This window comes from Tachyglossus aculeatus, chromosome 12 (genome assembly GCF_015852505.1).
Source record: "Tachyglossus aculeatus isolate mTacAcu1 chromosome 12, mTacAcu1.pri, whole genome shotgun sequence".
Taxonomy (NCBI): domain Eukaryota; kingdom Metazoa; phylum Chordata; class Mammalia; order Monotremata; family Tachyglossidae; genus Tachyglossus; species Tachyglossus aculeatus.
In genome coordinates this window covers 11,638,382-11,666,073 of record NC_052077.1, presented here as the reverse complement: position 1 = coordinate 11,666,073, position 27,692 = coordinate 11,638,382, and the positions used below count along the sequence as shown (strand labels likewise).

At 43.0% G+C, this 27,692-nt stretch overlaps 1 protein-coding gene across 1 annotated transcript in view; it reads right to left on the bottom strand.

Annotated features, from left to right (window-relative positions):
• LOC119935683 (bifunctional heparan sulfate N-deacetylase/N-sulfotransferase 3) overlaps nt 1-27,692 on the bottom strand; it is a 141,684-nt gene that overhangs the window by 53,940 nt on the left and 60,052 nt on the right. The window contains exons 4-6 of the mRNA XM_038755115.1: nt 17,197-17,351; nt 6,924-7,109; nt 3,990-4,118 (exon numbers count right to left, since the gene is read on the bottom strand). Of these exons, the coding sequence (XP_038611043.1) occupies nt 3,990-4,118; nt 6,924-7,109; nt 17,197-17,351 (470 nt within the window). The remainder of the gene's footprint in view (nt 1-3,989; nt 4,119-6,923; nt 7,110-17,196; nt 17,352-27,692) is intronic.

Sequence of the window (27,692 nt, the reverse complement as noted above, 5' to 3'; positions counted from 1 at the left end):
CTAGGTAATGTTATTTTTTTTGGAGCACGTAATTGAAAGGGAATATTGGAAAATTGTTTGAAACCATTTCCAGTTTCGGGGACTGCTACGGTCAATGGGAAAGAGCACGGTAAAGGTCAGTGGAATGATCTAAGTAGCGTCTCAAGAAAACTAGGGAAGTGTAGAGACTACTAAGCATTTTCTGCAAAATCATGAGCAGCTTAAGTGGAGAAAGGGACAGAAAATGTCTAAGGACATTTCTGAGCTTAGAAAGTTTGATGTGTCAAAATCATTTCACATAGACTGGTGCCTTTTTTTAATCTTTGCAGTAACCAAGCATTTCATTCCAAGACTCTCAGTAGTACTAACGGTCCCCTCAGCAAAGCTTTTTCTCCTGTTTCCTGAAAACAGCATGCTTGCCAAGCAGCTAGACACTGTAGTGAGGGGGCCATACAGTTAACATACACATAGATAATACAGTGATGCCCAGAAGCCTCTACTTTTCTGGGACTTATTCAGAAAGATATTATCTGTAAGGTACTCAACCAACTTTTCTCCTACTTTACCTCCCTGATGTACTACAACCCAGCCCATACACTGTACTCCTTTAAATGCCAACATACTGTATCTCTGTCTTGCCTGTCTTGCTGCCACCTCCTTGCCCACATCCTCCTATGGCCTGAAACATACATACATTCCGCCACTCTTCCCACCTTCGAACCATCCTAAAAGTTCATCTCCTCCAAGAGGCCTTCCCCTATTTGCCCTCTCCTCTGTGTCACCTCTGCACTTGGATCTGTGCCCCATTAAATGCCAGTTACTTATCCCACCCCCAACCTCACAACACTTATGTCCATAGCCCTGTCCTCTCCCATTTTCCCCCCCATCATTAATTTATTTTAATGTCTGTCTTCCCCTCTAAACTGTCAGCTCCTTGTGGGCATGGAACATGGCTCCCAATTCTATCGTTCTGTTTTCTCCCAAGTGCCTTGTACAGTGCTCAGTATATAGTAAGTGCTCAATAAATCCCACTGACTTACTGATTCATTCATTTATTTTTCTGAGTTCATGCCAAAAGCAGGGCCACTACAATCTCTTATTTTAATGGGCACCTGCCCCAATTAGCCTAGCTCAAGGTATTAATTGATCATGCTAAGGCATGGGCCTGAGTTCTACTCCAGGCTCCACCACGTGTCTACTTTGTGACCTTGGGCAAGTCACTTTGCTTCTCTGTGCCTCAGTTACCTTATCTGTAAAATGAGGTTTAAGGCTCCACTTGGGACATGGACTGTGTCTAATCTGATTAGCTTGTATCTACCCCAGCATTTTGTACAGTGCCTGGCACATAGTAGGCACTTAACAAATACCATAAAAATGATTATGGGCTTGCTGTGTGCCAAGCTCTGTGCTACATGCTGGGGAAGAAAAAAGTAAACAGTTCAGATGTGGTCCCCATTCCACAAGGGGTTCACAATCCACATAAACTCATTGTGGATGAAGAACATGTCCACCAATTCTGTTATATTTTACTCTCTCACATGCTAAGTTAAGAGTACGTGCTCAATAAATACAATTTATTGGTTAATTGACTGAAGTGTGGAAAGAAAGACCCAAAAACCTGGATTGCATATAAAACGGGAACATATTATAAACAAGGGGTGCTAACAAAATACGAAACTCAAGAATTAAGATTATTAAATAGGTTGACTCCTATGGCAGTCCTGTTATTTGAAAATGTCAGGCAAGGGAAATATGTCCTAAATCAAGAAGGAAGTAACTGAGCTAATGGAACGAGGTTTTCTCTTTTCACCTTCTATGGGATTTCTGCACAAAATAAGCAAATGCAGAATGCTCAACAGCCCTGGTCTGAGTCTGAAAAGAAAAACACACTTCTCTCAGTCAAAGGCCAAGTCTGCATAGGACAAACTAAACATCCATATGAAAATGTTAACAAAAATCTATGTGATCCAGTATGAAACATGAAAGTGAGGCTATGTGTATTCTAAATTTTTAGAGGATCAAAATCTAAAGGGATACGACTCTGGGCCCCAATTTCCTCATGTATAAAATGCGGATAATGCTTACCTTTCTCTACCTCACAGCGATATTGAGAGGACAAACATGAGTCAAGCAATGTGAAGTGCTTTGAGGATAAAAGTGTCATATCAAGTCAAGGAATAATAATAAGTTTAATCAACACTTCACAGGCCACTCTTCTAACCCACAAACTAAAGCCTTAGCCTATCAGCTCATAAAGTTCAGAAGAAAGCATTAAAATGTCTTTACAACTCTGATTTACTCCCTGGCAATACTTTATATACCATAAAAATTAATATTTTTTTAGGCTATCTAGTGCAATTACTCTTCAGGTTCTCTCTCCTGGAGTAATAATAGGACTGTAACAGATTGATGATAAAAGTAATAATAAGAAGAATAAAAGTAATAATAATAACAATCAGCACTTACTATGTACGAAGCTCTGTAAAGCCAATGGTAGAAACAAGTTAATCCCAGCAGACAAAATCCCTGACCCATGTTGGCTTCACAGGATAAGAGGGAGAACAGTATTTTATTCCTATTTTACAGATGAGAAAACTGAGACCCATAAAGTTACTTGCCCAAGGTCAATCAGCAAGCAAAGGGAGGAGAAGAGACTCCCCATTTTCTCTCTTTCCACTAGGTCCTACTTGGGACAGTAATGTGGCTTTGAGGTATCAATGAACCCTTTCTATGTAGAGATAAATCGGAATATCTTAACAGCACTTGTAAAATCTCTTCTTATGAGCAAGTTTCCTAAACCAATTACGAGTTTCACTTAAGTGGAAGGATTTTCCAGATGAATAATGGATTTTCTTTACGACGTTTGCACCTTATTAGAGATAAGAATCCTTTAATCGTGAAATACTATATTTTTTTTCCTTCAGTTATTTTTTTTAAACAAATAACCTCCAGCAGTTTGGCTTCAGTTTTAAACCATTATCCCCTGTCCTACCAAGTAGAAAATTAGTAACTATAAGGAATTGTGAGTTTTAGTCCTGATCCTACCATTGCCTTGCTGGCCAACCTTGAGAAATTTTCTCTCTCCAGTCTCCTCACCTGGGGAAAGTGTATCCTTAGATTTCAGAACTGTAAAGCCTTTTGAAAAATGATTGCAAATCACTTCTGTTTAACCCACTGCCAAATTATTAGATGATAGTGTAATACAATCCAAAATATGCGCTCCGTATTAAGTGGTAAATTGAATTTAAAAAGTAATTGCAACTGTGTTGAAATCATATTTCTTCTCAGATATTATTGCATAGATCTATTGATGAACACCATTTAGGAAAGAGAAGGTGGGTAGGGGAGAGGTAGGGAGATGAGAGGGGATTGTTGATGATGATGGTATTTGCTAAGCGCTTACTATGTACCAAGCACTGTTGCAAGCGCTGGGGTAGATACAAGGTAATCAGGTTGTGCCACGTGGGGCTCACAGTCTTCATCCCCATTTTACAGATGAGGGAACAGGGGCACAGAGAAGTTAAGTGACTTGTCCAAAGTCACACAGCTGATAAGTGGCGTAGCCGGAATTAGAACCCACGTCCTCTGATTCCCAAGCTCAGGCTCTTTCCACTAAGCCACGCTGCTTCTCTATCTTAAATTAGAGATAGAGATTAGAGAGGGAGTGACTCTGTCAGGGCAAGAGATTGTGGTAGGTGCAGATTATCTTTGTAGTCGCAAGTGTTTCTTTGTCTCTCGCAAGGAAAGGGACAGAGGGAGAGGAAATGGAGGCAATATCTATGAACATCATATGCTTCTGCCATGTTGCAAGAGATGGTACACCCCAGCCCACTTCAGCTGCAAGCTACACCCAGTGGCTTCATCCTCCTCTCTGTCCTGTCCCAGGGGTCGCAAATCCTTGGAATGACTCGCCCGCCGATTCCTAAATCTTGTTCCTACGCAAGGTCATCCCTCCCCACTAATTATTTTTCATTATTAACTCAGTGTGAAGAAAAACTGGTCGTACTTACTGGGTTGAGGATAACGGTAAAGAAAAGTTCACCTCCTTGGATGCTCTTGTCTAGTTCTTTGGGGCCACCTGGGTATTCTTTGTAGAAAATCGTGTGAGTAAAGAGTCCACAGGTTTGTCGTGGAAGGACCTGGGTGAAAAGTGGTCAGAAAAGATGAAAAAAAGGTCGCCTTTCTCATATAAAAATAAAAGGGTCTCCTTTGCCTCTTAGCAACCCTGCTCAAGATTCCCCAATTCCCTGAAATCACAATATAAACCTGAAAGACGACTCCTAATCTGGGATCCCTAGAAGGATGATTACCCCCACGTAGAATTTGAGATGGAGAATTGAAGAAGGGCTTTAGGAATTAAGCAAAATGGAATTATATATTAACATGACTATAACCTGAGCTCATTCACACGAGCATGTCCTCAGCACTATTCATTTTAAATTTCAACGCTCAGACTTTTTCACACGAGCATGTCCTCAGCATTATTCATTTTAAATTTCAACGCTCAGATTTTTATCATGAACCCAAATGCATTTCAAAATCCTCAAAGAATGGAAAGACATCAAACGAGAATTGAGAATCGATTTTTCTACATTTAACACTGGAATGGACTGAGCCGCAGTAGTGTGAAACATTTTTTCCCCTGACGAATTTCAATAGATCAGAAGAAATTAAACTCGGTGGATATTTTGTTCTAGAAAACAGGCATCTTTACTATGAAGTGAATATCTGAATCACCTCCCAACCCCCGACCCAGAAATGTGTACTCACTCCAGCTTTCAGCTCTGAAGCCTGCCCTGAAAACAGAGTCTGTTTTTTTCTAGTTATTTCTCAAAATCTGCATTATATAATGTAAGAGACCACCCTGACATCGTTAAATGTATGAATGCCATTTACTTGTTACAATCCTACACAGGAACACTGGGTCACGACAGCTGGCTTTTCAGCAGGCAGAGCTGCTGTCTATGATTCATCTAGGCCTCCCCTCAATGGTTTTCTCCTGGGAGATGACCCAATATAACCTCAACTGGAAAAGTACTAGGACTTCCCCCTGATTCAGGAGAAGGGGAGAAGCAACATAGCCTGGTGGCCAGAGGGCAGGGCTGGAGTCAGAAGGATCTGGGTTCTAATCCTGGCTCTGCCACTCGTCAGTTGTGTGACCTTGGTTGGGTCACTTAACTTTTCTGTGCCTCAGTTACCTCCTTCGTAAAATGGGGATTGAGACTGTAAGTCGCACGTGGGACAGGGACTGTGTCCAACCTGATTTGCTTGTATCTACCCCAGTGCTACCCCCCCTTTTAGACTGTGAGCCCACTGTTGGGTAGGGACTGTCTCTATATGTTGCCAACTTGTACTTCCCAAGCGCTTAGTACAGTGCTCTGCACACAGTAAGCGCTCAATAAATACGATTGATTGATTGATTGATTGCTTAGTACAGGGTCTGGCACATAGTAAACGCTTAACAAATGCCATTATTATTATTATTATTCTCTTTGCTTCGGTTTCCTCATTCCTCAAGACTGTGAGCCTCATGTGGGACGTGGCCTATGTCCTACCTGATTAGCTTGCATCTTACCCCAGTGTTTAATACAGTTCCTGGCACATAGTATGTGTTAAAAAATACCATAAAAAACCCAGACTCCCTCCTCATCTTCTCTGTGGGATGACCTGCGGTAGGCCTAACTGGGTCCTTCCTTGCTAAGTGTGTGAGCTCTCTCACAGTCTTAATCTTGAGATGGTGTGCAACCCTTGGCTTGTTCTCAGGACGTGAAGTACCTAGATGCCTAGCCCTGATGAAATGAGGGAAAATGGAAGCAGTTGGGGAAGGGCTGCTGACTAGCGGGGAAGAGGGAGGCAGTGGGAAACACAGATGGGAGCAATACAAAAGCGGTGGCCCAAATACAACTCTTTCAGGAAACTGATTTTCCAACCTCTTTGTCAGTCTGCTGCACTGGGTCCATTTTACTGATACACCAGCCCCCAGATCCAGCAGTACAACCGGCTACAGCACGTCTAAACTGGCTCCACATTTGGGAGAAATCTCTTTTGGTTCCATATGTGGAGTAGCTCGAATAAGTTACTTCAACTGAAACACATGCAAATGTTTATGGCTTCTGAGTGTGGGGCAATAGGGAATGCTGGGCTTTGAGTGCTTCATTCTTATTAATAATAATCATCATTATCATCATAATAAGATATGATGATGTCATATCTTAAGATATGATGATATCATAATCATAATAATCATAATATCATAATACTATGTGCTCTACACATAGTAAGCGCTCAATAAATACGATTGATGATATCATAATAAAATTATGATAATGGTGATTATTATTAATAAGAATGAAGTGCTCAAAGCCCAGCATTCCCTATTCCCCGGAGAAGCAGAGTGGCTCAATGGAAAGAGCACGGGCTTTGGAGTCAGAGGTCATGGGTTCAAATCCCGGCTCCGCCAATTGTCAGCTGTGTGACAACTTCTCTGTGCCTCAGTTCCCTCATCTGTAAAATGGGGATTAAGACTGTGAGCCCCAGCACTTAGAACAGTGCTTTGCACATAGTAAGGGCTTAATAAATGCCATCATCATCATTATTATTATAATGATTGTGGTATTGGTTGAACACTTACTCTGGGCCAAGCACTGTATGAACTATTGGGGTAGATACAAGATAATCAGATCAGACACAGTCTCTCTCCCATATGGGGTCTCAGTCTATTAGGAGGGGGAATAGACATTGAATCCCCACTTTACAGATGAGGAAACTGAGGCACAGAGAAGTAAAGCAACTTGCCCAAGGTCACACAGCGGGCAAGTGGCCGAGCAGGGATTAGAACCCAGGTCCTCTGAATTTCCTTAGGTTAAGCTGTTTCTTTTCTTCCCTGTCTTTCAGCTAAGGATGGAAGAGCAGACCATTCTCCTCAAACGCGGGGCATTCCTCACCATGATGTTTTTGTGGATGAAGCCTCGCCTGTGTCGTGCTGGTTTCAGATGTGGATATTCCTCGGTGCTGGTAATTCTAATGTTCCAGACTTTCTTCCAGGCGTCGTAAAGCTGGACGTGTACCGGGTAGACTCCAGAGTGATGAGGTGCCACCGCATAGCCCATGTCAGTAGGGATACCATGCTCCTGGAGACAGCAGAGAAATCATGACCACAAAACTATCGCTTAGGCTTGAACACACTTTCCATATCCAGGTCTGCCGATGCTTGGCAAACATCTGGTGGGAAGAAAACACAACTGCATGGGGCACGTGCACAAATTAACACCGAGATTGAGGCAGTTGTCTCTGTGAGAAAGAAGCTTGTGAAGCAGCAAAGCTCAGTGGAAAGAGCTCGGGCTTGGGGGGTCGTGGGTTCTGATCCTGATTTGGCCACTTGTCCGCTGTATGACCTTGGGCGAGTCACTTCACTTCTCTGTGCCTCAGTTCCCTCCTCTGTAAAATAGGGATTAAGACTGTGAGCCCCACGTGGGACAACCTGATTACCTTGTACCTACCCCAGCGCTTAGAACAGTGCTTGGCACATAGTAAGCACTTAACAAATAACTATTATTATTATTATTAACCACCCTACCAGTTTTCGCTTCTGCATATACTTATCAATGATCCCTCCCTGGTCTTCCTGATATCCCACTATTATCTCTTCCAGCTCTCCATCTCGCTAAGGTAAAGCAACATAAACACCTGCCTGTAGGAAACATACTTGGGCTTCCCTCACAGCTTTGAACCCAAGCTGCAGCCCAGTGGAGAGAACACAGGACTGGGAGTTAGGAGACCTGAGTTCTAATCCCAGCTCTGCCACTTACTTGTTGGGTGATCTTGGGCAAATCACACTGGTTTCTCAGTGCCTCAATTTCCTCAGGTATAAAATGGGGATTCAAGTCCCCTAGCCTTTGAGCCCTATGTGGGACAGGGCCTGGTGATTGCTCTGATTATCTTGTGCCCTGCCTGCATTCATTCATTCAGTTGCATTTATTGAGCGCTTACTGTGTGCAGAGCACTGTACTAAACTCTTGGGAAAGTACAATATGGCAATAAAAAGAGACAATCACTGACCACAGTGAGCTCACAGTCTGGGGAGACGGATATCAATGCCAATAGACATCAGTACATATGAATAAAATTACAGATATATACTTAAGTGCTTTGGGGCAGGTAGATGGGTGAAGGGCAAAGGGAGCAAGTCAGGCTGACGTAGAAGGGAGTGGGAGATGAGGAAAGCTGGGGCTTAATCTGGGAAGGCCTCTTGGAGGCACTGGGCACATAGTAAATACTTCACACATGCTTCCCAGATTTCTTGGAAACACCAGCCCTGTCGAGGAGAGAGATAACGAAACTCAATTCGGAAATTTAACTCAATCAACAGTGGTATGAATTGAGCACTGGTATTCAGAGGATTGTACTTGGGAGCTAACAAATGCTTTAACAACCTAATGGGGTTTGAAGTAATGTCTTTGTTCGCAACACTTGGGATAGTGAAAAAGACTGCAACAAATAAACACATAACAACCATCAAAATTGCACTTTCACTACTCCCATCAACTAATGAGTCAATCTGTCCCAATGCTGGTTCTATGCTAATCAGTCTCCCCCAAGTTTCGTCTATTCAATATGAAATCTGTGTGACATCTGGCCGCTGAAGAAAACAGAATATTACTGCAGGATGAATGTGGATTTTATGGTTCTTTCTCTCTGGTTAAAATGAACCATTAGCCCTGAAATAGAAGAAGCAGCATGGCTTAGTGGATAGAACACAGGCTTGGGAGTCAGAAAAACCTGGATTCTAATCTCAGCTCTGAACTAGTCTGCTGTGTGATCTTGTGTGAGTCACTTTAGTTCTCTGTGCTTCAGTTACCTCATCTGTAAAATAGGGATTAAGACTGTATCCAAACTGATTAGCCTGTTTTGACCCCAGGGCTTAGAACAGTGTCTGGAACTTAGTAAGCACTTAACAAATATCATTAAAAAATGCTTCTTCTACAGAGGAGGGCTATGTGAGCAGGAGAAAGGAAGTTTGTCAGAAGGCACCTGCTGCTATCAGTTTTGGTTGAATATTCACTTTTTTTCCACCCCCTCGACAGTACAGCCTCTCACTTTAGAGGGTCATAATTATTACTCAGCTTGGCAACTTCTGATCATTTTTTTGGTTTTCTGGATGGAGCTGAGGCATTCGCTGAATTTATATGGACCCTGGTTTCCTAAACCCCAGGTTTTTAATGATGCCGAAAAATGAAAGGAGCAGCTATTGTTATTCAAAATAGAAGCAAGGATAGGAGGAAGCAGATGGGACCGGAATTTCTGTGAGGAGAGAGAGCGAAGACTATAGTCGGAGGATGGGAGAGGAGTAATGATTGGCCAGTAGGACTCGGTGTTGGCTTGGTGAGATATGCCTAATTTAGGAACCTTGGAAGAGGCTAAATTGCTCCCTTCCAGAGGCACAAAAACCAGCAGAAGTTACACATGGATATAGGGCTCTGCTTTCCACAAACTCCCCATCTTTTTCAATACATTTCCGACAACATAAAACATGTTAACACCCTCTTATGAATGCATTACTTTGTTGTGCCACCTTCAAAATCTCAATAGCCTCCAGTTGAAGATGTGGTCAGTAATTTAAGTGATTTGTTTTGCTGCAAAAGGAAGACAGAAGAGTAGTAAACACTCTAAACCCCAATGGCATTGTAAAGCAAGGCTTTAAAACTTTGGATAATACAGCAATCTATATTTTTTTTCCTGGAAATTTAAGGCTGTTAAATGTTTAGCAGCATTTGGCAATGTCTGGGGTCAAATTAAAGGAGCATTCTATTTTTTGTCTTTAAGCTTGTGGACCATTTTTTTGTGTATAAGCTATGAATGGATAGCTTCAGTGTGGACCCTTTTTGCCCATGTCCATTTTGTGGAGGTCAGGGGTGGGGCAAAGGAGGGGTATGAACAGAAAGCTATTTTTTTTTTCTTTATTGTATTTGTTTAGTGATGACTATGGGCCAGGCGCTGCACTAAGCACTGGAGTAGATGCAAATTAGTCAGGTTGGACAAAGTCCGTGTCCCAAATGGGGCTCACAGTTTTAATCCCCATTTTACATCCATTCATTCAATTGTATTTATTGAGCGCTTACTGTATGGAGAGCACTGTACAAAGCGCTTGGGAAGCCCAAGTCGGCAATATATCGAGACGGTCCCTACCCAACAGCGGGCTCACAATCTAGAAGGGGGAAACAGGCAACAAAACAAAACAGATGAGGTAACTGAGGCACAGAGGAGTTAAGTGACTTACCCAAGGACATGCAGCAGATAAGTGGTGGAACCGGAATTAGAACCCAGGCGGTTCGGACTCCCAGGCCTAATCTCTATCCACTAGGCCACACTGCTTCTGGTCGATTAAGCTCCCTGGTTCCCACTCTCAGCCTCCTTCCAGGGGCTTGTAGACACTGCTCCTCAAATGAAGGGGCTCTTCTGGTCCAGTTTGCCAAGGACTGGGATATCATCACCAATCGTATTTATTGAGCGCTTACTATGTGCAGACCACTGTACTAAACGCTTGGGAAGTACAAATTGGCAACATATAGAGACAGTCCCTACCCAACAGTGGGCTCACAGTCTAAAAGGGGGAGACAGAGAACAAAACCAAACATACTAACACAATAAAATAAATAGAATAGATATGTACAAATAAATAAACAAATAAATAAATAAATAATAAATAAATAGAGTAAAAAAATATGTACAAACATATATACATATATACAGGTGCTGTGGGGAAGGGAAGGAGGTAAGATGGGGGGGATGGAGAGGGGGACGAGGGAGATTATCTTCCCCATTATCTTCCTCTGCCTCAGCTGCCCTACTTTCCCTCACCCCCTCAGGGATCCCAAGGACACCTGATATGGGGGTGAGGTGAAGTGGTGGACCACCGTGTTCAGATCTGAACATCCCATAACAGGATCTTTTTTGGTTTCATAGCCTAAGCCCTGGCTATCTACCCTGACTGCCGGTTGCCCAGGATGCCCTCAGGCAAACATGTTAGGTTTTGTGGTTCCCGTTTCAGAGGCAAATAGGACAGCTTTTTGCCGGACGGTGCATAGATTCTCGGCAATGGAGAGCTGACGATTCATTTGACCTCTTGAAGGAAAGGTCTTGCCAGATTATCATTTAAACTCCTTTTAAATCAAGACATTCCTCCTCTCATTCACTCAGTGAATGGAAGCCCAGTGCTAGGATCAGGAAAATTGGCTTCTCAATCAATCAACTGTATTTATTGAGCATTTACTATGTGCAGATCACTGGAACTAAGAGCTTGGGAGAGTACAAGGAGCAGCATGGTTTAGTGGTTAGAGCATCGACCTGGGTTCTAATCCTGGTTCTGCCACTTGTCTGCTGCGTGCCCTTGGGCAAGTCACTTAACTTCTTTTTGTCTCAGTTACCTCAGCTGTAAATTGGAGATTTAAGATTGTCAGCCCTTGTGGGACGGAGACTATAACCCACCCAATTTACTTGTATCCGCCCCAGCACTTAGAGAAGTGCCTGGCACGTAGTCAGTGCATAACAAATGCAACTATTATTATTATTATTATTATTACTATTACAATGTAACAGAGTTGGTCGACACGTTCCCTGCCCGCAAGCTTGGAGTCTAGAGCGGACGGACAGACAATATAAATAAATTATGGATATGTACGTAAACGTTGTGGGGCTGAAGAGAGGGGAATAAAGTTTGCAGATCCAAGAGCAAGAGTGACGTGGAGAAGAGGAAATGAGAGCCTAGTTGAGGAAGGCCTCTTGGAGCAGATGTGCCTTCACTAAGGCTTTGAAGGTGGGGAGGGTGGGTCCCTCTTTCTAGTTTCACCTTAGTAGAGGGAAGATAAACAATCTTTGCTGAGGTTAATCATCTAGACACGACCCTTGACTCCTGGTGTGCACGTGGTCCCACTCGGTGCTCGATGCTTTGTCATTGAAGGCACATCTCCTCCAAGAGGCCTTCCCTGATCAAACCCTCCTTTCCTCTTCTCCCACTCCCTTCTGGGTCACCCTGACTTGCTCCCTTTATTCACCACCCACTTCTAGCCCTACAGCATTTAGGTACATATTTGTCATGTATTTATTTCTATAAATGTCTGCCTTCCCCTTTAGACTGTAAGCTCCTTGTGGGCAAGATCTGTCTGCATACTGTTATAGTGCAGCCTCCCAAGTGCTTTGTACAGTGCAGCACTCGAGAAGTGCTCGAGAAGCAGCGTGGCTCAGTGGAAAGAGCCCGGGCTTTGGAGTCAGAGGTCGTGGGTTCAAATCCTGGCTCTGCCACTTGTCAGCTGTGTGACTTTGGGCAAGTCACTTAACTTCTCTGGGCCTCAGTTTCCTCATCTGTAAAATGGGGATGAAGACTGTGAGCCCCATGTGGGACAACCTGATTATCTTGTATCTACCCCAGCACTTAGAACAGTGCTTTGCACATAGTAAGCGCTTAACAAATACCAACATTATTATTATTTACTACAGTGCTGTGCATACAATTAGTGCTCAGTAAAAACAAGTGACTGACTGACTGGATCCTTGAGCTCTCCAAACCGCCTTCCCCCTCATTTCCAGCATGATTGGCTTGAGGCCTTGCCAAATCAATGAGATTTTTGTTCAGTTTAAAACGGATACAAGAATGTTGGATCCCAGGGGCACTTGAGAATCCTTCACACTAAATTATGTGAATGAAAATGATCATTTACATGCAAAATGTATTGTTTATTATTAATTTATATATTTTAATACCACACAAACTACATATTTCTTCAACCATTTGCGCTGCTAAAATATTTTCCAGAGAGTGAATATGAACATGGTATAATTACAACTAAACAAAAATGATTCTCCCTAGGTAGTTTCCTATAAATATCTCTCAAGGGGCTGGAGTAGGGCAGAAATTCAGTATTCTGCAATTATAACCCCCATGAGACGTCACGTTTCTGAATAAATGAATGCTTATCACTCCCCTTGATCATCTTTCTTTGTTTAAACGATTGGTAGTAATTAATGAAGCTTTCAGTTTCAACCTCTGCTGTGGAACCTATTAATCTCACTAATGACTGAGTTATTTATGTATTTCCATTTTTCACAGATTAGCAAACACACAAATATAATTAAAGGAACAAAGGCACTGCGTCAACAAATGGTCTTAGCTATTCAATAAAAAAAAAAAGCTTGTGCGTCTACCTGAAGCATTCTTACAAAAGGGTACATTGCAGAAGTGTTACCCTGAGGGATACTCCAAGGACGTGCTGGCAGTACTTAAAACCACTATTCCACAGGAAAACAAGCCACACACCTGTTAAATGAGTCGGGGAAGACTTCTTGGAGCATGTAAAAGAAGAGTGGAAATTTTGGATTTTGGAATTTTTCCCACTAACCAGCTTTGAATTTCCCATTACTATTGACAGGCTTTAACTATGTACATTTGCCTCATGAGGGCAGAGCCGCTGCTTTTCATAGATCATGGGTTCAAATCCCGGCTCCGCCGATTGTCAGCTGTGTGACTTTGGGCAAGTCACTTCACTTCTCTGTGCCTCAGTTACCTCATCTGTAAAATGGGGATTAAGACTGTGAGCCCCCCGTGGGGCAACCTGATCACCTTGTAACCTCCACAGCGCATAGAACAGTGCTTTGCACATAGTAAGTGCTTAACAAATACCATTATTATTATTATTATTATTATTGTTGTTGTCTGGAACAGTGCTTACTTTATGACACCCAAACAGAAAATTTTCAGAAGGATGTAGTGGATTTCCAGTTCACAATTTCCTAAACTGCATACCTGAAATGTTCCCAGAGGAAGGAATTGTTTTACTGAAGTACACGCAGGGTTTTATATCTAGCAATCTCCCCCTGGCAAGAAGGTCATATTAAAGAAGTAATTAAAATGGAAAGCTACTTTATATTCACTATGCAAGCACATCTTTCACAAATCTCAGTCCCATGTTGGATAATGTGATCTTCATCTTTCAGGATGTACATTTTCTCTTCTTTACTAATCTACAAAGTTTTATCCTTTACAATAGGCATTCCAGGCTGGTGCAAGTTAGCATGTTCTGCTGAATTTAGAAAAGGCCAAGAAGGGACAGCTATCTGGGAGAAAGATGGTGATGCCAATCAAAGAGAAGAAGCCTTGATAGAGTTTTATTTTTTTAAAGAGTTATATTTTAAGGGATTTCACCTCACTATTACCACTGAATGGTATTATTATTATTAATATTATTATTATTACAACTACTGCTAATTTGTAATGCCCCCAAATGCCCTGGAAGCAGGGCGGTCTAGTGGAAAGAGCACGGGCCTGGAAATCATCAGACCTGAATTCTAATCCCCGCTCTACTAATTGCTTGCTGTGTGACCTTGGGCAAGCCACTTAACTTCTCTGTGACCCAATTTTCTCAGCTGCAAAATAGGAATTAAATGCTCTTCCCTCCAATTTAGACTGTGAGCCCCATGTGGGACAGAGACCGTGTCCAACCTGATAAACTTGTATCGACCCCAGCACTTTGAACAGTGCTGGATACGTAGTAAATGCTTAACAAATACTATAAAAACGAGCACATTCATGATTCACTTGGCATTCACAAAGGCTTCTACCAAGCAAAACAAATTAACAGTCCTCCCTTGTCTGGAAATTTAGCTCAGGTGCTCCAACTAGAAATAAACATAACCTGAGCCATTTATTTTCTTTATTTCCGTAATGTCTTTTTCTCCCCCTTCCTATAACTCAGCTGATTAGATTCTCCATGCTGTGGCACATCTGGCAGTAAAACTCGTCCTTCTCTTGTACTTGATTCCCCTCACTAAATCTTTCAAATATTCCAGGGACAATTTAATCTCCACATGAGATTTCATTGCATATGAGTTACGCTTTACTCCTCCAAACAAACCCATGTACTCTACTAAACTTTTTACCCTACAAATAATAAAGCTATATTGTTCAAACAACTGGGGTCGTAAAATACTAGTTTACTCCAAAAGGCTGCAGTCTGGGGAAGCAGCCTGGCCAAGTGGAAAAAGTACAGGCCTAAGAGTCGGAGGGTCTGGGTTCTAATCCCAGCTCTGTCATAAACCTGCTATGTGATTTTAGGCAAGTCACTTCTTTGGGCCTCAGTTACCTCATCTATTATGTGTGACTTTGGGCAAGTCACCTAACTTCTCTGGGCCTCAGTTACCTCATCTGTAAAATGGGGATTAAGATGGTGAGCCCCTCGTGGGACTACCTGATCACCATGTATCCCCCCAGTGCTTAGAACAGTGCTTTGCACATAGTAAGCACTTAACAAATGCCATTATTATTATTATTATTATTATTATTTTGGGGATTAAGGCTGTGAGCCCAAGTGAGACACGGACTGTGTCCAATCTGATTAGCTTGTCTCTACCCCAGTGGTTAGTACAGTGCCTGGCCCATAGTAAGCACTTAACAAATACCATAAAAATAGGCCAGCAGACTACAGCGTAAGAATTTTGGTTGTCCTCTGTGTGGCCTGGGGCAAGTCACCAAACTTCTCTGTGCCCCAGTTCCTCATCTGTGAAATGGGAATTACATACCTGATTTTCCTCTCCTTTAGACTGTTAGTCTCAAGATGGACACAGACTACATCTAATATTAATAATAGTAATTACAGTATTTGTTAAGCGCTTACTATGTGCCAAGCACTGTTCTAAGCGCTGGGGTAGATACAAGGTAATCACGTTGTCCCACTTGGGGCTTACAGTCTCAATCCACATTTTGCAGAGGTAACTGAGGCACAGAGAAGTTAAGTGGCTTGCCCAAGGCCACTCAGCGGACAAGTGGCAGAGCCGGGATTAGAACCCACGTCCTCCAACTCCCAAGCCCGGGCTCTTTCCATTAATTCAAGCGCTTAGTACAGTGCTCTGCACACAGTAAGCACTCAGTAAATACCATTGAATGAATTAATTCATTCAGCTCTCAGCGCAGTGTTTGGCACATAGTAAGTGGTTAACAAAGATCATTACTATTACGGTTTGATTCTATTTGACATTGATAACCCTCTCCCACTCAACTCTTTAGTAAAACATGCCAATGACAATGAATATTCAGGTTGAGAAATACTATTTGGATTGAACGATCCAGATCATTGATTAATGTGGTATCGACCACTCTGTACATAACACAAATAATCCACTATTTTGTCTCATCTACGCACTATTCAAAATGAGGGTAATAGCACTGAACTTGCCATGCCCAGTGACACACACATGTTCACATGTACATAAACAATTTCTTCCAACACGGCATCATGGTGCATCCAAAGCGGTCACACTAATGTTTCCTAATTCTTTATCAGCATTTGATCTAAAACGGGTAGTGAAAATGTGCATTTTGGGCAAACTGAATGTACTATCTTTCTCCCAAGGATTTTTACACACAGTCTGATTGTTTTCACAATACCTTGTCAGACAGGGAGAGGAAAAGTATAATTATCCCCCTTTTACAAAGGGGGAAACTGAGGAACAGAGAAAAGCCCAGGATAATAGTTCAGTAGAGTAGAGAGAACCAGTATTCCAGCAGGACAGTCTCACTTGGTGTTTTTGTTTTTCCCAGAGCACCAGAGAGGGAAGAAAAACTCAGTTTCTTACAGCTTCTTGAAGTATATAGAATCACCCTAATCGGACATGTTGGTAAGAGTCATTCTAATAGGTTCTAAGGAGAAAAATCCACGACCTCAATCATTCGATCAACCAACCATATTTCCTGGGTACCTACTGTGTGTAGAGCATTGTATTCAGAGATTTTGAGAGTACCACAGAATTAGTACTCCTGAACCCTGCTCTCAAGGAGCTTACAAATTCGCAGGAGAGACGGACACAAAAATCAAAACCAATAGGAATAAGTTCTCCATTTTAGATCCCAGTCCAAAATGATCAGTGCTCTTCTGTTCAATCTAAAGTACAAGAGCAGCATGGTCTAGTGGATAGAGCACGGGCCTGGGAATCAGAAGGACCTGGGTTCTAATCGCAGCTCTGCCACGTGTCTGCTGTGTGACCTTGGGCAAGTCACTTCACTTCTCTGGGCCTCAGTTATCTCATCTGTAAAATGGGGATTTAAGACTGTGGGCCCCATGTGGGACATGGGCTGTGACTGATTTAATTTGCTGATCTCTTCTCCAGCCTGGCGTATTAGAAGCGCTTAACAAATACCGTAAAAAAAAAACATTTAAAAAGAGCGTCACTTACCAGGGCAAATTTTTTGTTGAGAATCATCTGCTCCACAAGGGATGACTCGTTTTGGAAGAGATGGGGCTGCATGTGACTCCACATATGAGGAAACCACCAGAATTCATCCACAGACCCCAGCAAGAGGTCGTCACCTTCATCTTCCTCCTCAGTTCCTACAGAGAGAGAAGGATTGCTCCTCTGTTAGTAGTCATCATCATAAGGGTATGTACTGAGTGCCAACTGGGTGCAGTGAACAGTACTAAGTTCTTGGGAAAGTACGATAGAATGAATGAACTGAATGAATGAATGAATGAATGCAGGGCTGGTAGCGTCCTCCCCGAGTTGTCCAGCATGCCTTGTTAATAATCTTGGAAGGACTCAAGTCATCAATTCTCTCCTTAATGGAGAACACATCACTATTCACAGAGGCTTGGTTCTTGAAACAGTAGTCCTGGGGACCAGAAGGCGGAAAGGTGGCACCTTCTCCAAACCTTGAAGTCAATTCGCCCTCAGCGGTTAGGAACTGAGGCTGAGAGAGGTTAAAGTGATTTAAAAGGCTACCCAGAGGTGAGCCTAATAACGGACCTGCCTACCAGATGGGCTGTGGACCCATTATTCCACAAAATACCCCACCCACATTTGGTGATTTTGCACTGACCAAGTCATTCACACTGTTACACAACCAAAGATGATCAGGCTGAAAATAAAACCAGATTTAGGAATTAGACTACTTGCATTAGTACCCTCCAATCAATTAATCAGAGGTATTTATTGAGCTCTTACTGTGTGCGCTGCACTGTACTAAGCACTGTACTACGTGTCCACTAAGCATAGACATGATCCCTGACCTCGAGGAGTTTACAGTCTAGGGGAGGAAGTCCATCAGGGCAGGGGGATTTATTATTATTATTATGGTACTTGTTAAGCAGAAGCAGCGTGGCTCAGTGGAAAGAGCACGGGCTTTGGAGTCAGAGGTCATGGGTTCAAATCCCACCTCTGCCACATGTCTGCTGTGTGACACTGGGCAAGTCACTTAACTTCTCTGAGCCTCAGTTCCCTCATCTGTAAAATGGGAATTAAGACTGTGAGCCCCACGTGGGACAACCTGATCACCTTGTATCCCCCCAGTGCTTAGAACAGTGCTTTGCACATAGTAAGCGCTTAACAAATGCCATTACTATTATTATTAAGCACTTACTATGTGCCAAGCACTGTTCTAAGCACTGGGGTAGATGCAAGGAAATCAGGCTGGACAAAGTCCCTGTCCCACATCGGGGTCACTCTCTTAATCCCCATTTTCCAGATGAGGTGACTGAGGCCCAGAGGAGTGAAATGACTTTCCCAGAGAAGTGAAGTGACTTGCCTGAGGTCACACAGCAGACATGTGGTGGAGCAAGGGTTAGAACCCATGACCTTCTGATTCCCAGGCACATGCTCTGTCTCTTATGGCATTTGTTAAATGCGTACTATGTGCCAGGCACTGTCCAATGTCCACTAAGCCACATTGCTTTGGACCTGATCAAGTGAACTGTTCTTTTCCCCAAGGCACATACTGTGAATCTTAAAGGGCAAAGAACTTCTGCCAAAGCTTTGCACAACAGCAAACTGACCACCAAAGCTGCTTCATCAGTGTCAACAAAGCAAAAAGTAAGGGACTAGGCAAGGTCACAATGATGATGTCGGAAATCATCAAAGAGATCTCCCACATCACACAGATATACTTCTTGTCACGGTAATCCCTCTCTACCCCATCATTCTATTTTTCTGATCTTAGCGTTCCCATTGTATGGCTTTCCTGTCCCAATTCATCACCCTTTCTGATCTGGGCAGCATCTCCTCACTCTCCACTGTCACTGAGAAAATCCAGCACCCATAACCAACTCTGACTTTGCTTTCAATTTTAACAAATGATTTCATTTTTAACTTATTTGATGTCCCTGCCTATCCTCTCTCTAACCTTGGCTAGGATGGATAGGGGGAGCTACGGTCTGCGGAAGGGGAAGACGAAAAGGTCACCAGTAACCGCTAAGTTAAAAACAAAAGCATTAAAAAAAATTTAAAAAGGTTGGAAAGAGGAAGCTGGGATGCCCTCTGGAAGAAGCCAGGTAGGGGTTGGAGGAGGGAAGAGAGAAATGGGATGCTGTGTTGCCTAGTGGATAGAGAATGGGCCGGGGACTCAGAAGGACCTGGGTTCTAATCCTGGTCCCGCCACCTGACTGCTGTGTGACCTTGTTCAAGTCACTTAACTTCTCTGTGCCTCATTTACCTCATCTGTATAATGGAGATTAAGATTGTGAGTATTATGTGGGCCAGGGACTGTGTCCAACCTGATTATCTTGAAGGTATTCCAGGACTTAATACAGTGCTTGACACATTGCAGGCACTTAAATGCTGCAATTATTATTATTACTATTACTATTAGTATTATTATCATCAATATCTGGGTGGAGGGTGGGACTGGAAAAGGGAGGATGAGGATGACTCACTGTCAGACGAATCTGCACGTTCTGAAAGGTGAACACAAGCCACTTCATCGAGAAGTGGTTTCCATCAAGCTTTCATGGAACTGCAAAGAGCGCAGAAGAAACACTGTACAGATGCCCTGAGCCCAGGGTCAGGTGTTGCAAACTCCTGGGAGATCACGGAATAATAATGCTAATTATTATTATTATTATGGTTTGTTAAGTGTTTACTATGTGCCAGACACTGTACTAAGCACTGGAATAGATACAAGATAATAGTAGTAGTAGTACAAGATGATCTGGTTGGATAGAGTCTCTGTCCCCCATAGGCCTCAGAGTCTAATCAACGGTATTTATTGAGCACTTATTGTGTGCAGAGCACTGTACTAAGCACTTGGGAAAGTACAACAGAATTGGCAGACAAGTTCCTTGCCCATAACGGGGTAACAGCCTAGAGGGGGAGATGGACATTGATATGAATAAGTGATTTATAATATGTAATTCAAACGTATGTACACAAGTGCTGAGGGGTTGAGGGTGGGATGATAATCAGACGTCCAGAAGTCACAGATCCAAGTGCATAAGTGGGAGGGACAGCAGGTACTGAATCCCCATTTTACATATGAGGAAACTGAAGCCCAGAGAATTACATGACTTGTCCAAGGTCACACAGCAGGCAAGCGGAGGAGCCAGGATTAGAATCCAGGTCCTCTGACTCCCATTCCTGCACTCTTTCCACTAGGCAATGCTGCTTCAGTCACGTGCACGCAATCAGGAATGGGGTGGCTTTTTTAGAGCATTGACTTCTGGACTGATGAAAGCAAGAGGCAGTATTACAAATCGTCCCAGGCTCGTCATTCATTCTCTCTGAACCCGAAGGATCATCATCATCATCAATCGTATTTATTGAGCGCTTACTGTGTGCAGAGAACTGTACTAAGCGCTTGGGAAGTACAAGTTGGTAACATATAGAGACAGTCCCTACCCAACAGAGGGCTCACAGTCTAAAAGGGGGAGACGGAGAACAAAACCAAACATACTAACAAAATAAAATAAATAGAATAGATATGTATAAGTAAAATAGAGTAACTAATATGTACAAACATATATGCATATATACAGGTGCTGTGGGGAAGGGAAGGAGGTAAGATGGGGGGGATGGAGAGGGGGATGAGGGGGAGAAGAGGGGGATGAGGGGGAGGGGGATGAGGGGGATGAGGATGCCCACACATAAATGTACAGTAAGACAAGTTAGAGTGAGACTGAAGACTCAGCTCTCGGCAGGCCCTAGAGATGCTTGCTATAAAGCTGGGGATTTTCCTCTCCAGCTCTCTGAACCCTGCCTTGGATTCTCCAAATCTCCACCTGTGATCTGGGTCTAACATGGTTTATGGTTGTAATCAATAGCAGCTACCAGAGTCTGAATAAAGAAACCCAGTAGTCACTGTCTGCCGGTTGAGGCACAGTCTGTAGAGATAACGTTGAACTTTGCAGGAAGCAAGGAGGCAGGGGAGAGGATAAGCAAAGGACACTGTTATTAATATTTCCCTTTTCTCATTCCCCTACCCCATCCCATCCCTACCCCAGAGAAGCAGCATGGCTCAGTGGATAGAGCATGGGCTTTGGAATCAGAGGTCATGGGTTCGAATCCCTACTCCGCCACATGTCTGCTGTGTGACCTTGGGCAAGTCACTTAACTTCGCAGAGCCTCAGTTCCCTCATCTGTAAAATGTGGGTGATGACTGTGAGCCCCATGCGGGACCACCTGATCACCTTGTACCCCCCCCAGCGCTTAGAACAGTGCTTTTCACATAGTAAGCACTTAACAAATGCCATCATCATCATCATCATCCCTCAACCTCCTCTTTGTCTTGACCCTCCTTCTCCATTTCCCTTCTACCCCCACCTCAGAGAGAAGAAAGGAAGGGCATTCAGTCAATTGAGAGCTTACTGAGTACAGAGCACTGTACTGACTGCTTGGGGTAGTTCAAAATTGCAATATAACAGACATTCAAGGAGAGCTTAGCAAAGTTTCTCCTTTCCCTCCTCACACCTACTGGCTGATGTTGGGTCCCTTATTTAGCAGGGAGTTGATTTAAATGTAGACTGCGTTAAATCGTATTCTCCGAAGTGATATTTTGAAAGACAAAAAGACCGTGCTCAGAGAACACTTCCTTCCAACCTGCTTATTCAGGTGTCCTTGCTTCTGCTGCTGCCTGAGTTCTTGAGGGTGTCTCGGCTTTTTAAAGGAACTAAGGCAACATGCTGGATCCTTGCCCTGGAAAATGCCGGCCTTGGGTCAAGGAGGAGTTAGTGAATTACAAATCATGGAGATCTGAAAAGGCCTAAGTAACTGCTAGGCTTTGTAGGATTCTTATTGCAAGCACCCTGGTTAAGACTGGCCCTTCCTGAAATCTCCCTCTAGACTGTAAGCTCGTTGTGGGCAGGGAATGCATCTGTTTATTGTTATATTGTACTCGCCCAAGTGCTTAGTACAGTGCTCTGCACAGTGAGCACTCAATAAATACAATTAACTGATTCGAAGCTATTAGGGTCGATACAAGTCAATTAGGTTGGACACAGTCCCCGTCCCGCAAGGGGATCACAGTCTAAGCTATCTACAAATATATTTATAGCTGCAAATTCATCCAGCCCTAGGTGAAATTCAACCACAACTCCTAAATCTACAGTCTCTAACTTTTGTCACTGTTCTGGTGAGTGCTCGTTTTGTTTGAAAAAGGCAGTGGAAGAAGAAGTTGGCAGATATGAAGTGAGTGGTTTTAATTGGTCCCTCTGGTCTAAGGACAGGGGACAGATGGTTCTACCATCACATTCAGCTGCTTCTTAGATCTTTTCAACAACTCCTCTTTCACTGATTTTTTTTCCATCAGGAGACGGGTAAAGTCAATTAACAGTGCCTGAAAAGAGTCAAATTGTATAACTGATCAGGAGACAGAAATATTTACTACAGATAAAGGATTTGAAAAGGGGGGATTTCCTTCCCTGCTCACCATGATTTTTGACTCAGGAAATATGAATTATATAGAATTTAAAGTCATACAGCCCGTTGTTCCACAACTCACGTTTTCACTAAATGTTTTGGATACACTACTCTTATGGAATTAGAGGGTGTCCTTTCCTATACGTTTCTGAACATGGCATGATGTGGAGTTGGAAGAAATAATTTTGTGTGTACGCAACAAAAGGACTTTCAGAAACACAAGCCCCTGTTATAGAAAAACTGATACTATTATTAATGAAGCACTTTGATTTCCTTTTTTTTTTTTTTGGTCAAAGTATGAACAGAAGGCCCTCAATTTACAACTGCCCGTGTCACAGTGAAGAGTGCTTCCAACGTTTCTGAATTTACACTCCATTTAAAATATTCAACAGTGAGTCGGTCTTTATGATACCAGGCATACAAAGTAAGGATCATATTAGCCAGCCCCACCTTCCTTTGTGCCTTCCTTAGGATCCCCCTCCGCAATCTGCAACTTCCATCCACCCTCAGGGGCCAAAAACCCTCGGAGCCAGGATGGGAAGAGGTGGGAGAGTGTGGTTTGGGGGTGGCAATACCCTTTTTTTATGGTATTTGTTAAGTGCTTACTATGTTCCAAACACTGTTCTAAGAGCTGGGGGAGGTACAAGTTAATTAAGTCAGACGCAGCTCCTGTCCCGCAAGGGGCTCCCTGTCTAAGTAGGAGGGAGAACAGGTATCCCCATTTTACAGTTAAGGAAACCGAGGCAAGAGGAGTGAAGTGACTTGCCCAAGGTCACCCCGTACCTGCCATATGGTCTGCTTGCTTTGAGAACCAGTGTGGCCTTTTGGATTGAGTAGGGACCTGGGAGTTGGAAGGACTTGTTTGCTGTGTGACCCTGGGCAAGTCACTTTACTTCTCTGGGCCTCGGTTACCTCATCTGTAAAATGGGGATTAAGACTGTGAACCCCATGTGAGACAACGACTGTGTCCACCCCGATTTGCTTGTAACCACCCAGTTCTTAGTACAGTGCCTGGCACATAGGAAGCACTAAGCAAATACCACGATTTTTATTATTATTATTATTATTGCCTTAAAGGAGTAGATAAACCTTGGGATGATGGACAGTTTTCAGCAGTTGCAATCAACAGGAACTGCTGACCACTTTTTTCTATGCTGTATTTTTAATTGTTTTTATGTGACGTCAAAAGACTGGTCCTTATAATATAAATGTCTATATAATAATAATAATAATGGCATTTATTAAGTGCTTACTATGTGCAAAGCACTGTTCTAAGCACTGGGGAGGTTACAAGGTGATCAGGTTGTCCCACGGGGGGCTCACAGTCTTAATTCCTATTTTACAGATGAGGTAACTGAGGCACAGAGAAGTTAAATGACTTGCCCAAAGTCACACAGCTGACAAATGGCAGAGCCGGGATTTGAACCCATGACCTCTGACTCCCAAGCCCGTGCTTTTTCCACTGAGCCACGCTGCTATTTATTCATTAATTCAATCATATTTATTGAGCACTTGCTATGTGCAGAGCACTGTACTAAGTGCTTGGAAAGTACAATTCAGCAACAATTCCCCACCCAACAACGGGCTCGCAATCTATATGACTCCTTGATAATTGGTTGGATAATTGTGATCGAAATAAAGAGTCCAGCCTTAGTTGAGGAATCAATCGCCCCGAAAGATCACTGTTCCTATAGGAAAATGGAAACTGACTTTTGCTGACCACATTTGACAACATTTCTTTCTTCCTATAATGGCCATCCAGATTTATTTCAAGGGTCTGTTAGAGCTCCTTCAGAAAAGCAGTCCACAATCCCTGGTCCTGGATAAAATTCTTGCGTGAAAGTGTCTATAAATCTGAATACACAGAAATCTCTACCGTGGAAACTATACTCTCAATGCTTTATCTCTAATTGCTTCATAGAGAAAACTGTCTCATTCCTTTTACTTTATATTCTCATGCCTTATCTGATTTTTCAAATCTAATCTCAGTGCTCTCTTCTACCCTACTTGATATTTATTTAAAGGTGAATGTCTATTGCTTATTAGCCTGCAGGCAGGTATAGAAGCCTAGGTGCCTAGAGGCTAATTGGGAGTGGATGATTCGGTTTTTGGATTAGCCACGTCCTCGGCTTCTCATTATTCCTTCTGTTTCACCTGCCTCTTGGCCACTTCACATCATGTTTGCTTCCTCCCAGAGAGTGAGGAAGGTAGAAGAGCTGAAACTCAAACTGCGGTTTAGGAGTTGAACTTTCTGAATCATTTCAGTCACATCACTATTCCTGAATTGTTGGAATTCATCAATCCATTGTAATTACTGGAATAAATATTTCAAGTAAATAAGTGTTTCCTGAAATACATACTGGAATACTTTTCTGGGCTCTTGGGGATCCCAAGAAGAGTTGTTACATATGCCGGTTTTGTTTTTCCTGCAGTATTTTTGTACCCTGTTCCGTTTTGGGCGTCATTCACACCTTTCTGCATTTACAAATCGTTGTTGTCTTATGCTGTCGAGTCATAACCGACCCATAGCGACAGCATGGACTCGTCTCTCCCAGAACGCCCCACCTCCTCCTGCAATCGTTCTGGTAGTTGGGAGAAGCAGCGTGGCTCAGTGGAAAGAGCACGGGCTTTGGAGTCAGGGATCAGGGTTCAAATCCCGTCTCCGCAAGTTGTCAGCTGTGTGACTTTGGGCAAGTCACTTAACTTCTCTGTGCCTCAGTTCCCTCATCTGTAAAATGGGGATTAAGACTGTGAGCCTCCCCCCGTGGGACAACCTGATCACATTGTAACCTCCCCAGCGCTTAGAACAGTGCTTTGCACATAGTAAGTGCTGAATAAATGTAGTCATTATTATTAGTGTATTCATAGAGTTTTCTTGGTGAAAATATGGAAGCGGTTTACTGTTGTCGCCTTCTGTGCAGTAAACTGAGTCTCCGCCCTTGACTCTCTCCCACGCCGCTGCTGCCCAGCATGGGTGAATTTTGACTTGTAGCAGATTGCCTTCCACTTGCTAGCCACTGCCCAAGCTAGGAATGGAATGGGTAATAATAATAATAATAATAATGTTGGTATTTGTTAAGCACTTACTCTGTGCCAAGCACTGTTCTAAGAGCTGGGATAGATACAAGGTTATTAGGTTGTCCCACTTGAGGCTCACAGCCTTGATCCCCATTTCACAGATGAGGGAACTGAGGCACAGAGAAGTTAAGTGACTTGTCCAAAGTCACACAGCTGATAAGTGGCAGAGCCGGGATTAGAACCCACGTCCTCTGATTCCCAAGCCCATTCTCTTTCCACTAAGTCACGCTGCTTCTCTAAATAATAATGGTATTTTTTTAAGCGCTTATTATGTGTCGAGCACTGTTTTAAGCACTGGGATAGATACAAGGTTGTCAGGTTGTCCCACGGGGGACTCACAGTCTTAATCCTCATTTTACAGATGAGGGAACTGAGGCACAGAGAAGTTGTGGCTTGACCAAAGTCACACAGCTGACAAGCGCGGAGTCGGGATTAGAACCCATGACCTCCGGCTCCCAAGCATGCAAGCAGCATGCTTCTCATAGCCACGCTGTTTCTCTGCCTGACTCTCCCCCACATAGTCGAGACTGGTAGAGTACTGGAAACTCTCCAGGTGTGACCCTGAGAGACGGCATTTACAAATACTTACAGTTAAATAAGTACTAGAAAGTAGTAGAAACATTCACTGACTGGATGCAGTGCATTCATTCATTCATTCAATCCTATTTATTGAGCGCTTACTGTGTGCAGAGCACTGTACTAAGCGCTTGGGAAGTACAAGTTGGCAACATATAGAGACGGTCCTTACCCAACAGTGGGCTCACAGTCTAGAAGAAGAAGTCTAATGTACTGTATTAAGCATTTAGGTAAATTCAACCTGAAGCATGAGACAATTTTCCTATCCACAAGGACCTTATGCTCTAATGGGGAAAGCAGATATAAACATATACATAAAATATTTACAAAAAGAGAAAATCCAATAAATAAATGAGTTCAATTATATATACGCAAGTGCTGAGGGAAGGTATAAACACGTAATTCTAGAGCTTGCTTATGGGTTGGGACTTGAGACAGAAAGGAAGCAGCAGACACGAAACATATTTGACTAATCAAAATGAATAATGGAATATATAATTGAGTAGACTACAGATGTATATTTGCATACACACATACACAAACACACCCTTTTCTACATGAAAACATCCATATTCATTCATTCATTCATTCAATTGTATTTATTGAGTGCTTACTGTGTGCAGAGCACTGTACTAAACACTTGAGAAGTACAATGTACATACACACATGCACACACATGCTGAGGATAGGTGTGACTGAGTAAATTCCTACATTAGAAATGACTTTTTTCCCCCCCAGCTTCAGATTTAACGCCAATCCCGGTTGCCCAAAGGCTTGTTCCAAATCTACATGTCCCGTCTAAAATTGAGGCCAGCTTGGCCATTGTTTCCAATCGGAACGATTTGGGAAATGCTGATCAACCTGCTCATTATATGATTTTACTCATCCAGGGAGGTTTGAGAGGTTTCATGATAATCTAAGATAAATGATAAAGGCTTGCTGACTTTACAAAACCCTTCATTTTCAATGTTTGAATTTAATACTCTGCAAGTTAAATTCGCACTTGTGTGCACAGGTACGAAACTTTGAATCTACGATCGATCTCTATGGCCACGGAAAGTAGGTGACGCAAATGTCTAGCACACGTTTTAGACGGGAGCACTACCCGCTGGTAAGCACTAAGCTAAACCACTGTGCTTCTACAGTAGGAGTTTTACTCATTTTCAAACTGACGGCTATCTGGTGCTGCGTATCCTGGTGTTTTCCCTGGAGTTGTGTGCACACACCTGCTGGGGCTTAGAAATTCCCTAGAAACATTTCAGGGGGTGGTTGGAAGAGATCAACTCACTTTTCGGCTCGAAATGTGATGAAACAGGATTGGGTCTTCTAAGAAGCAACATAGTACAGTGCATAAAGCACGAGTCTGGGAATCAGAAGGTCATGGGTTCTAATCCTGG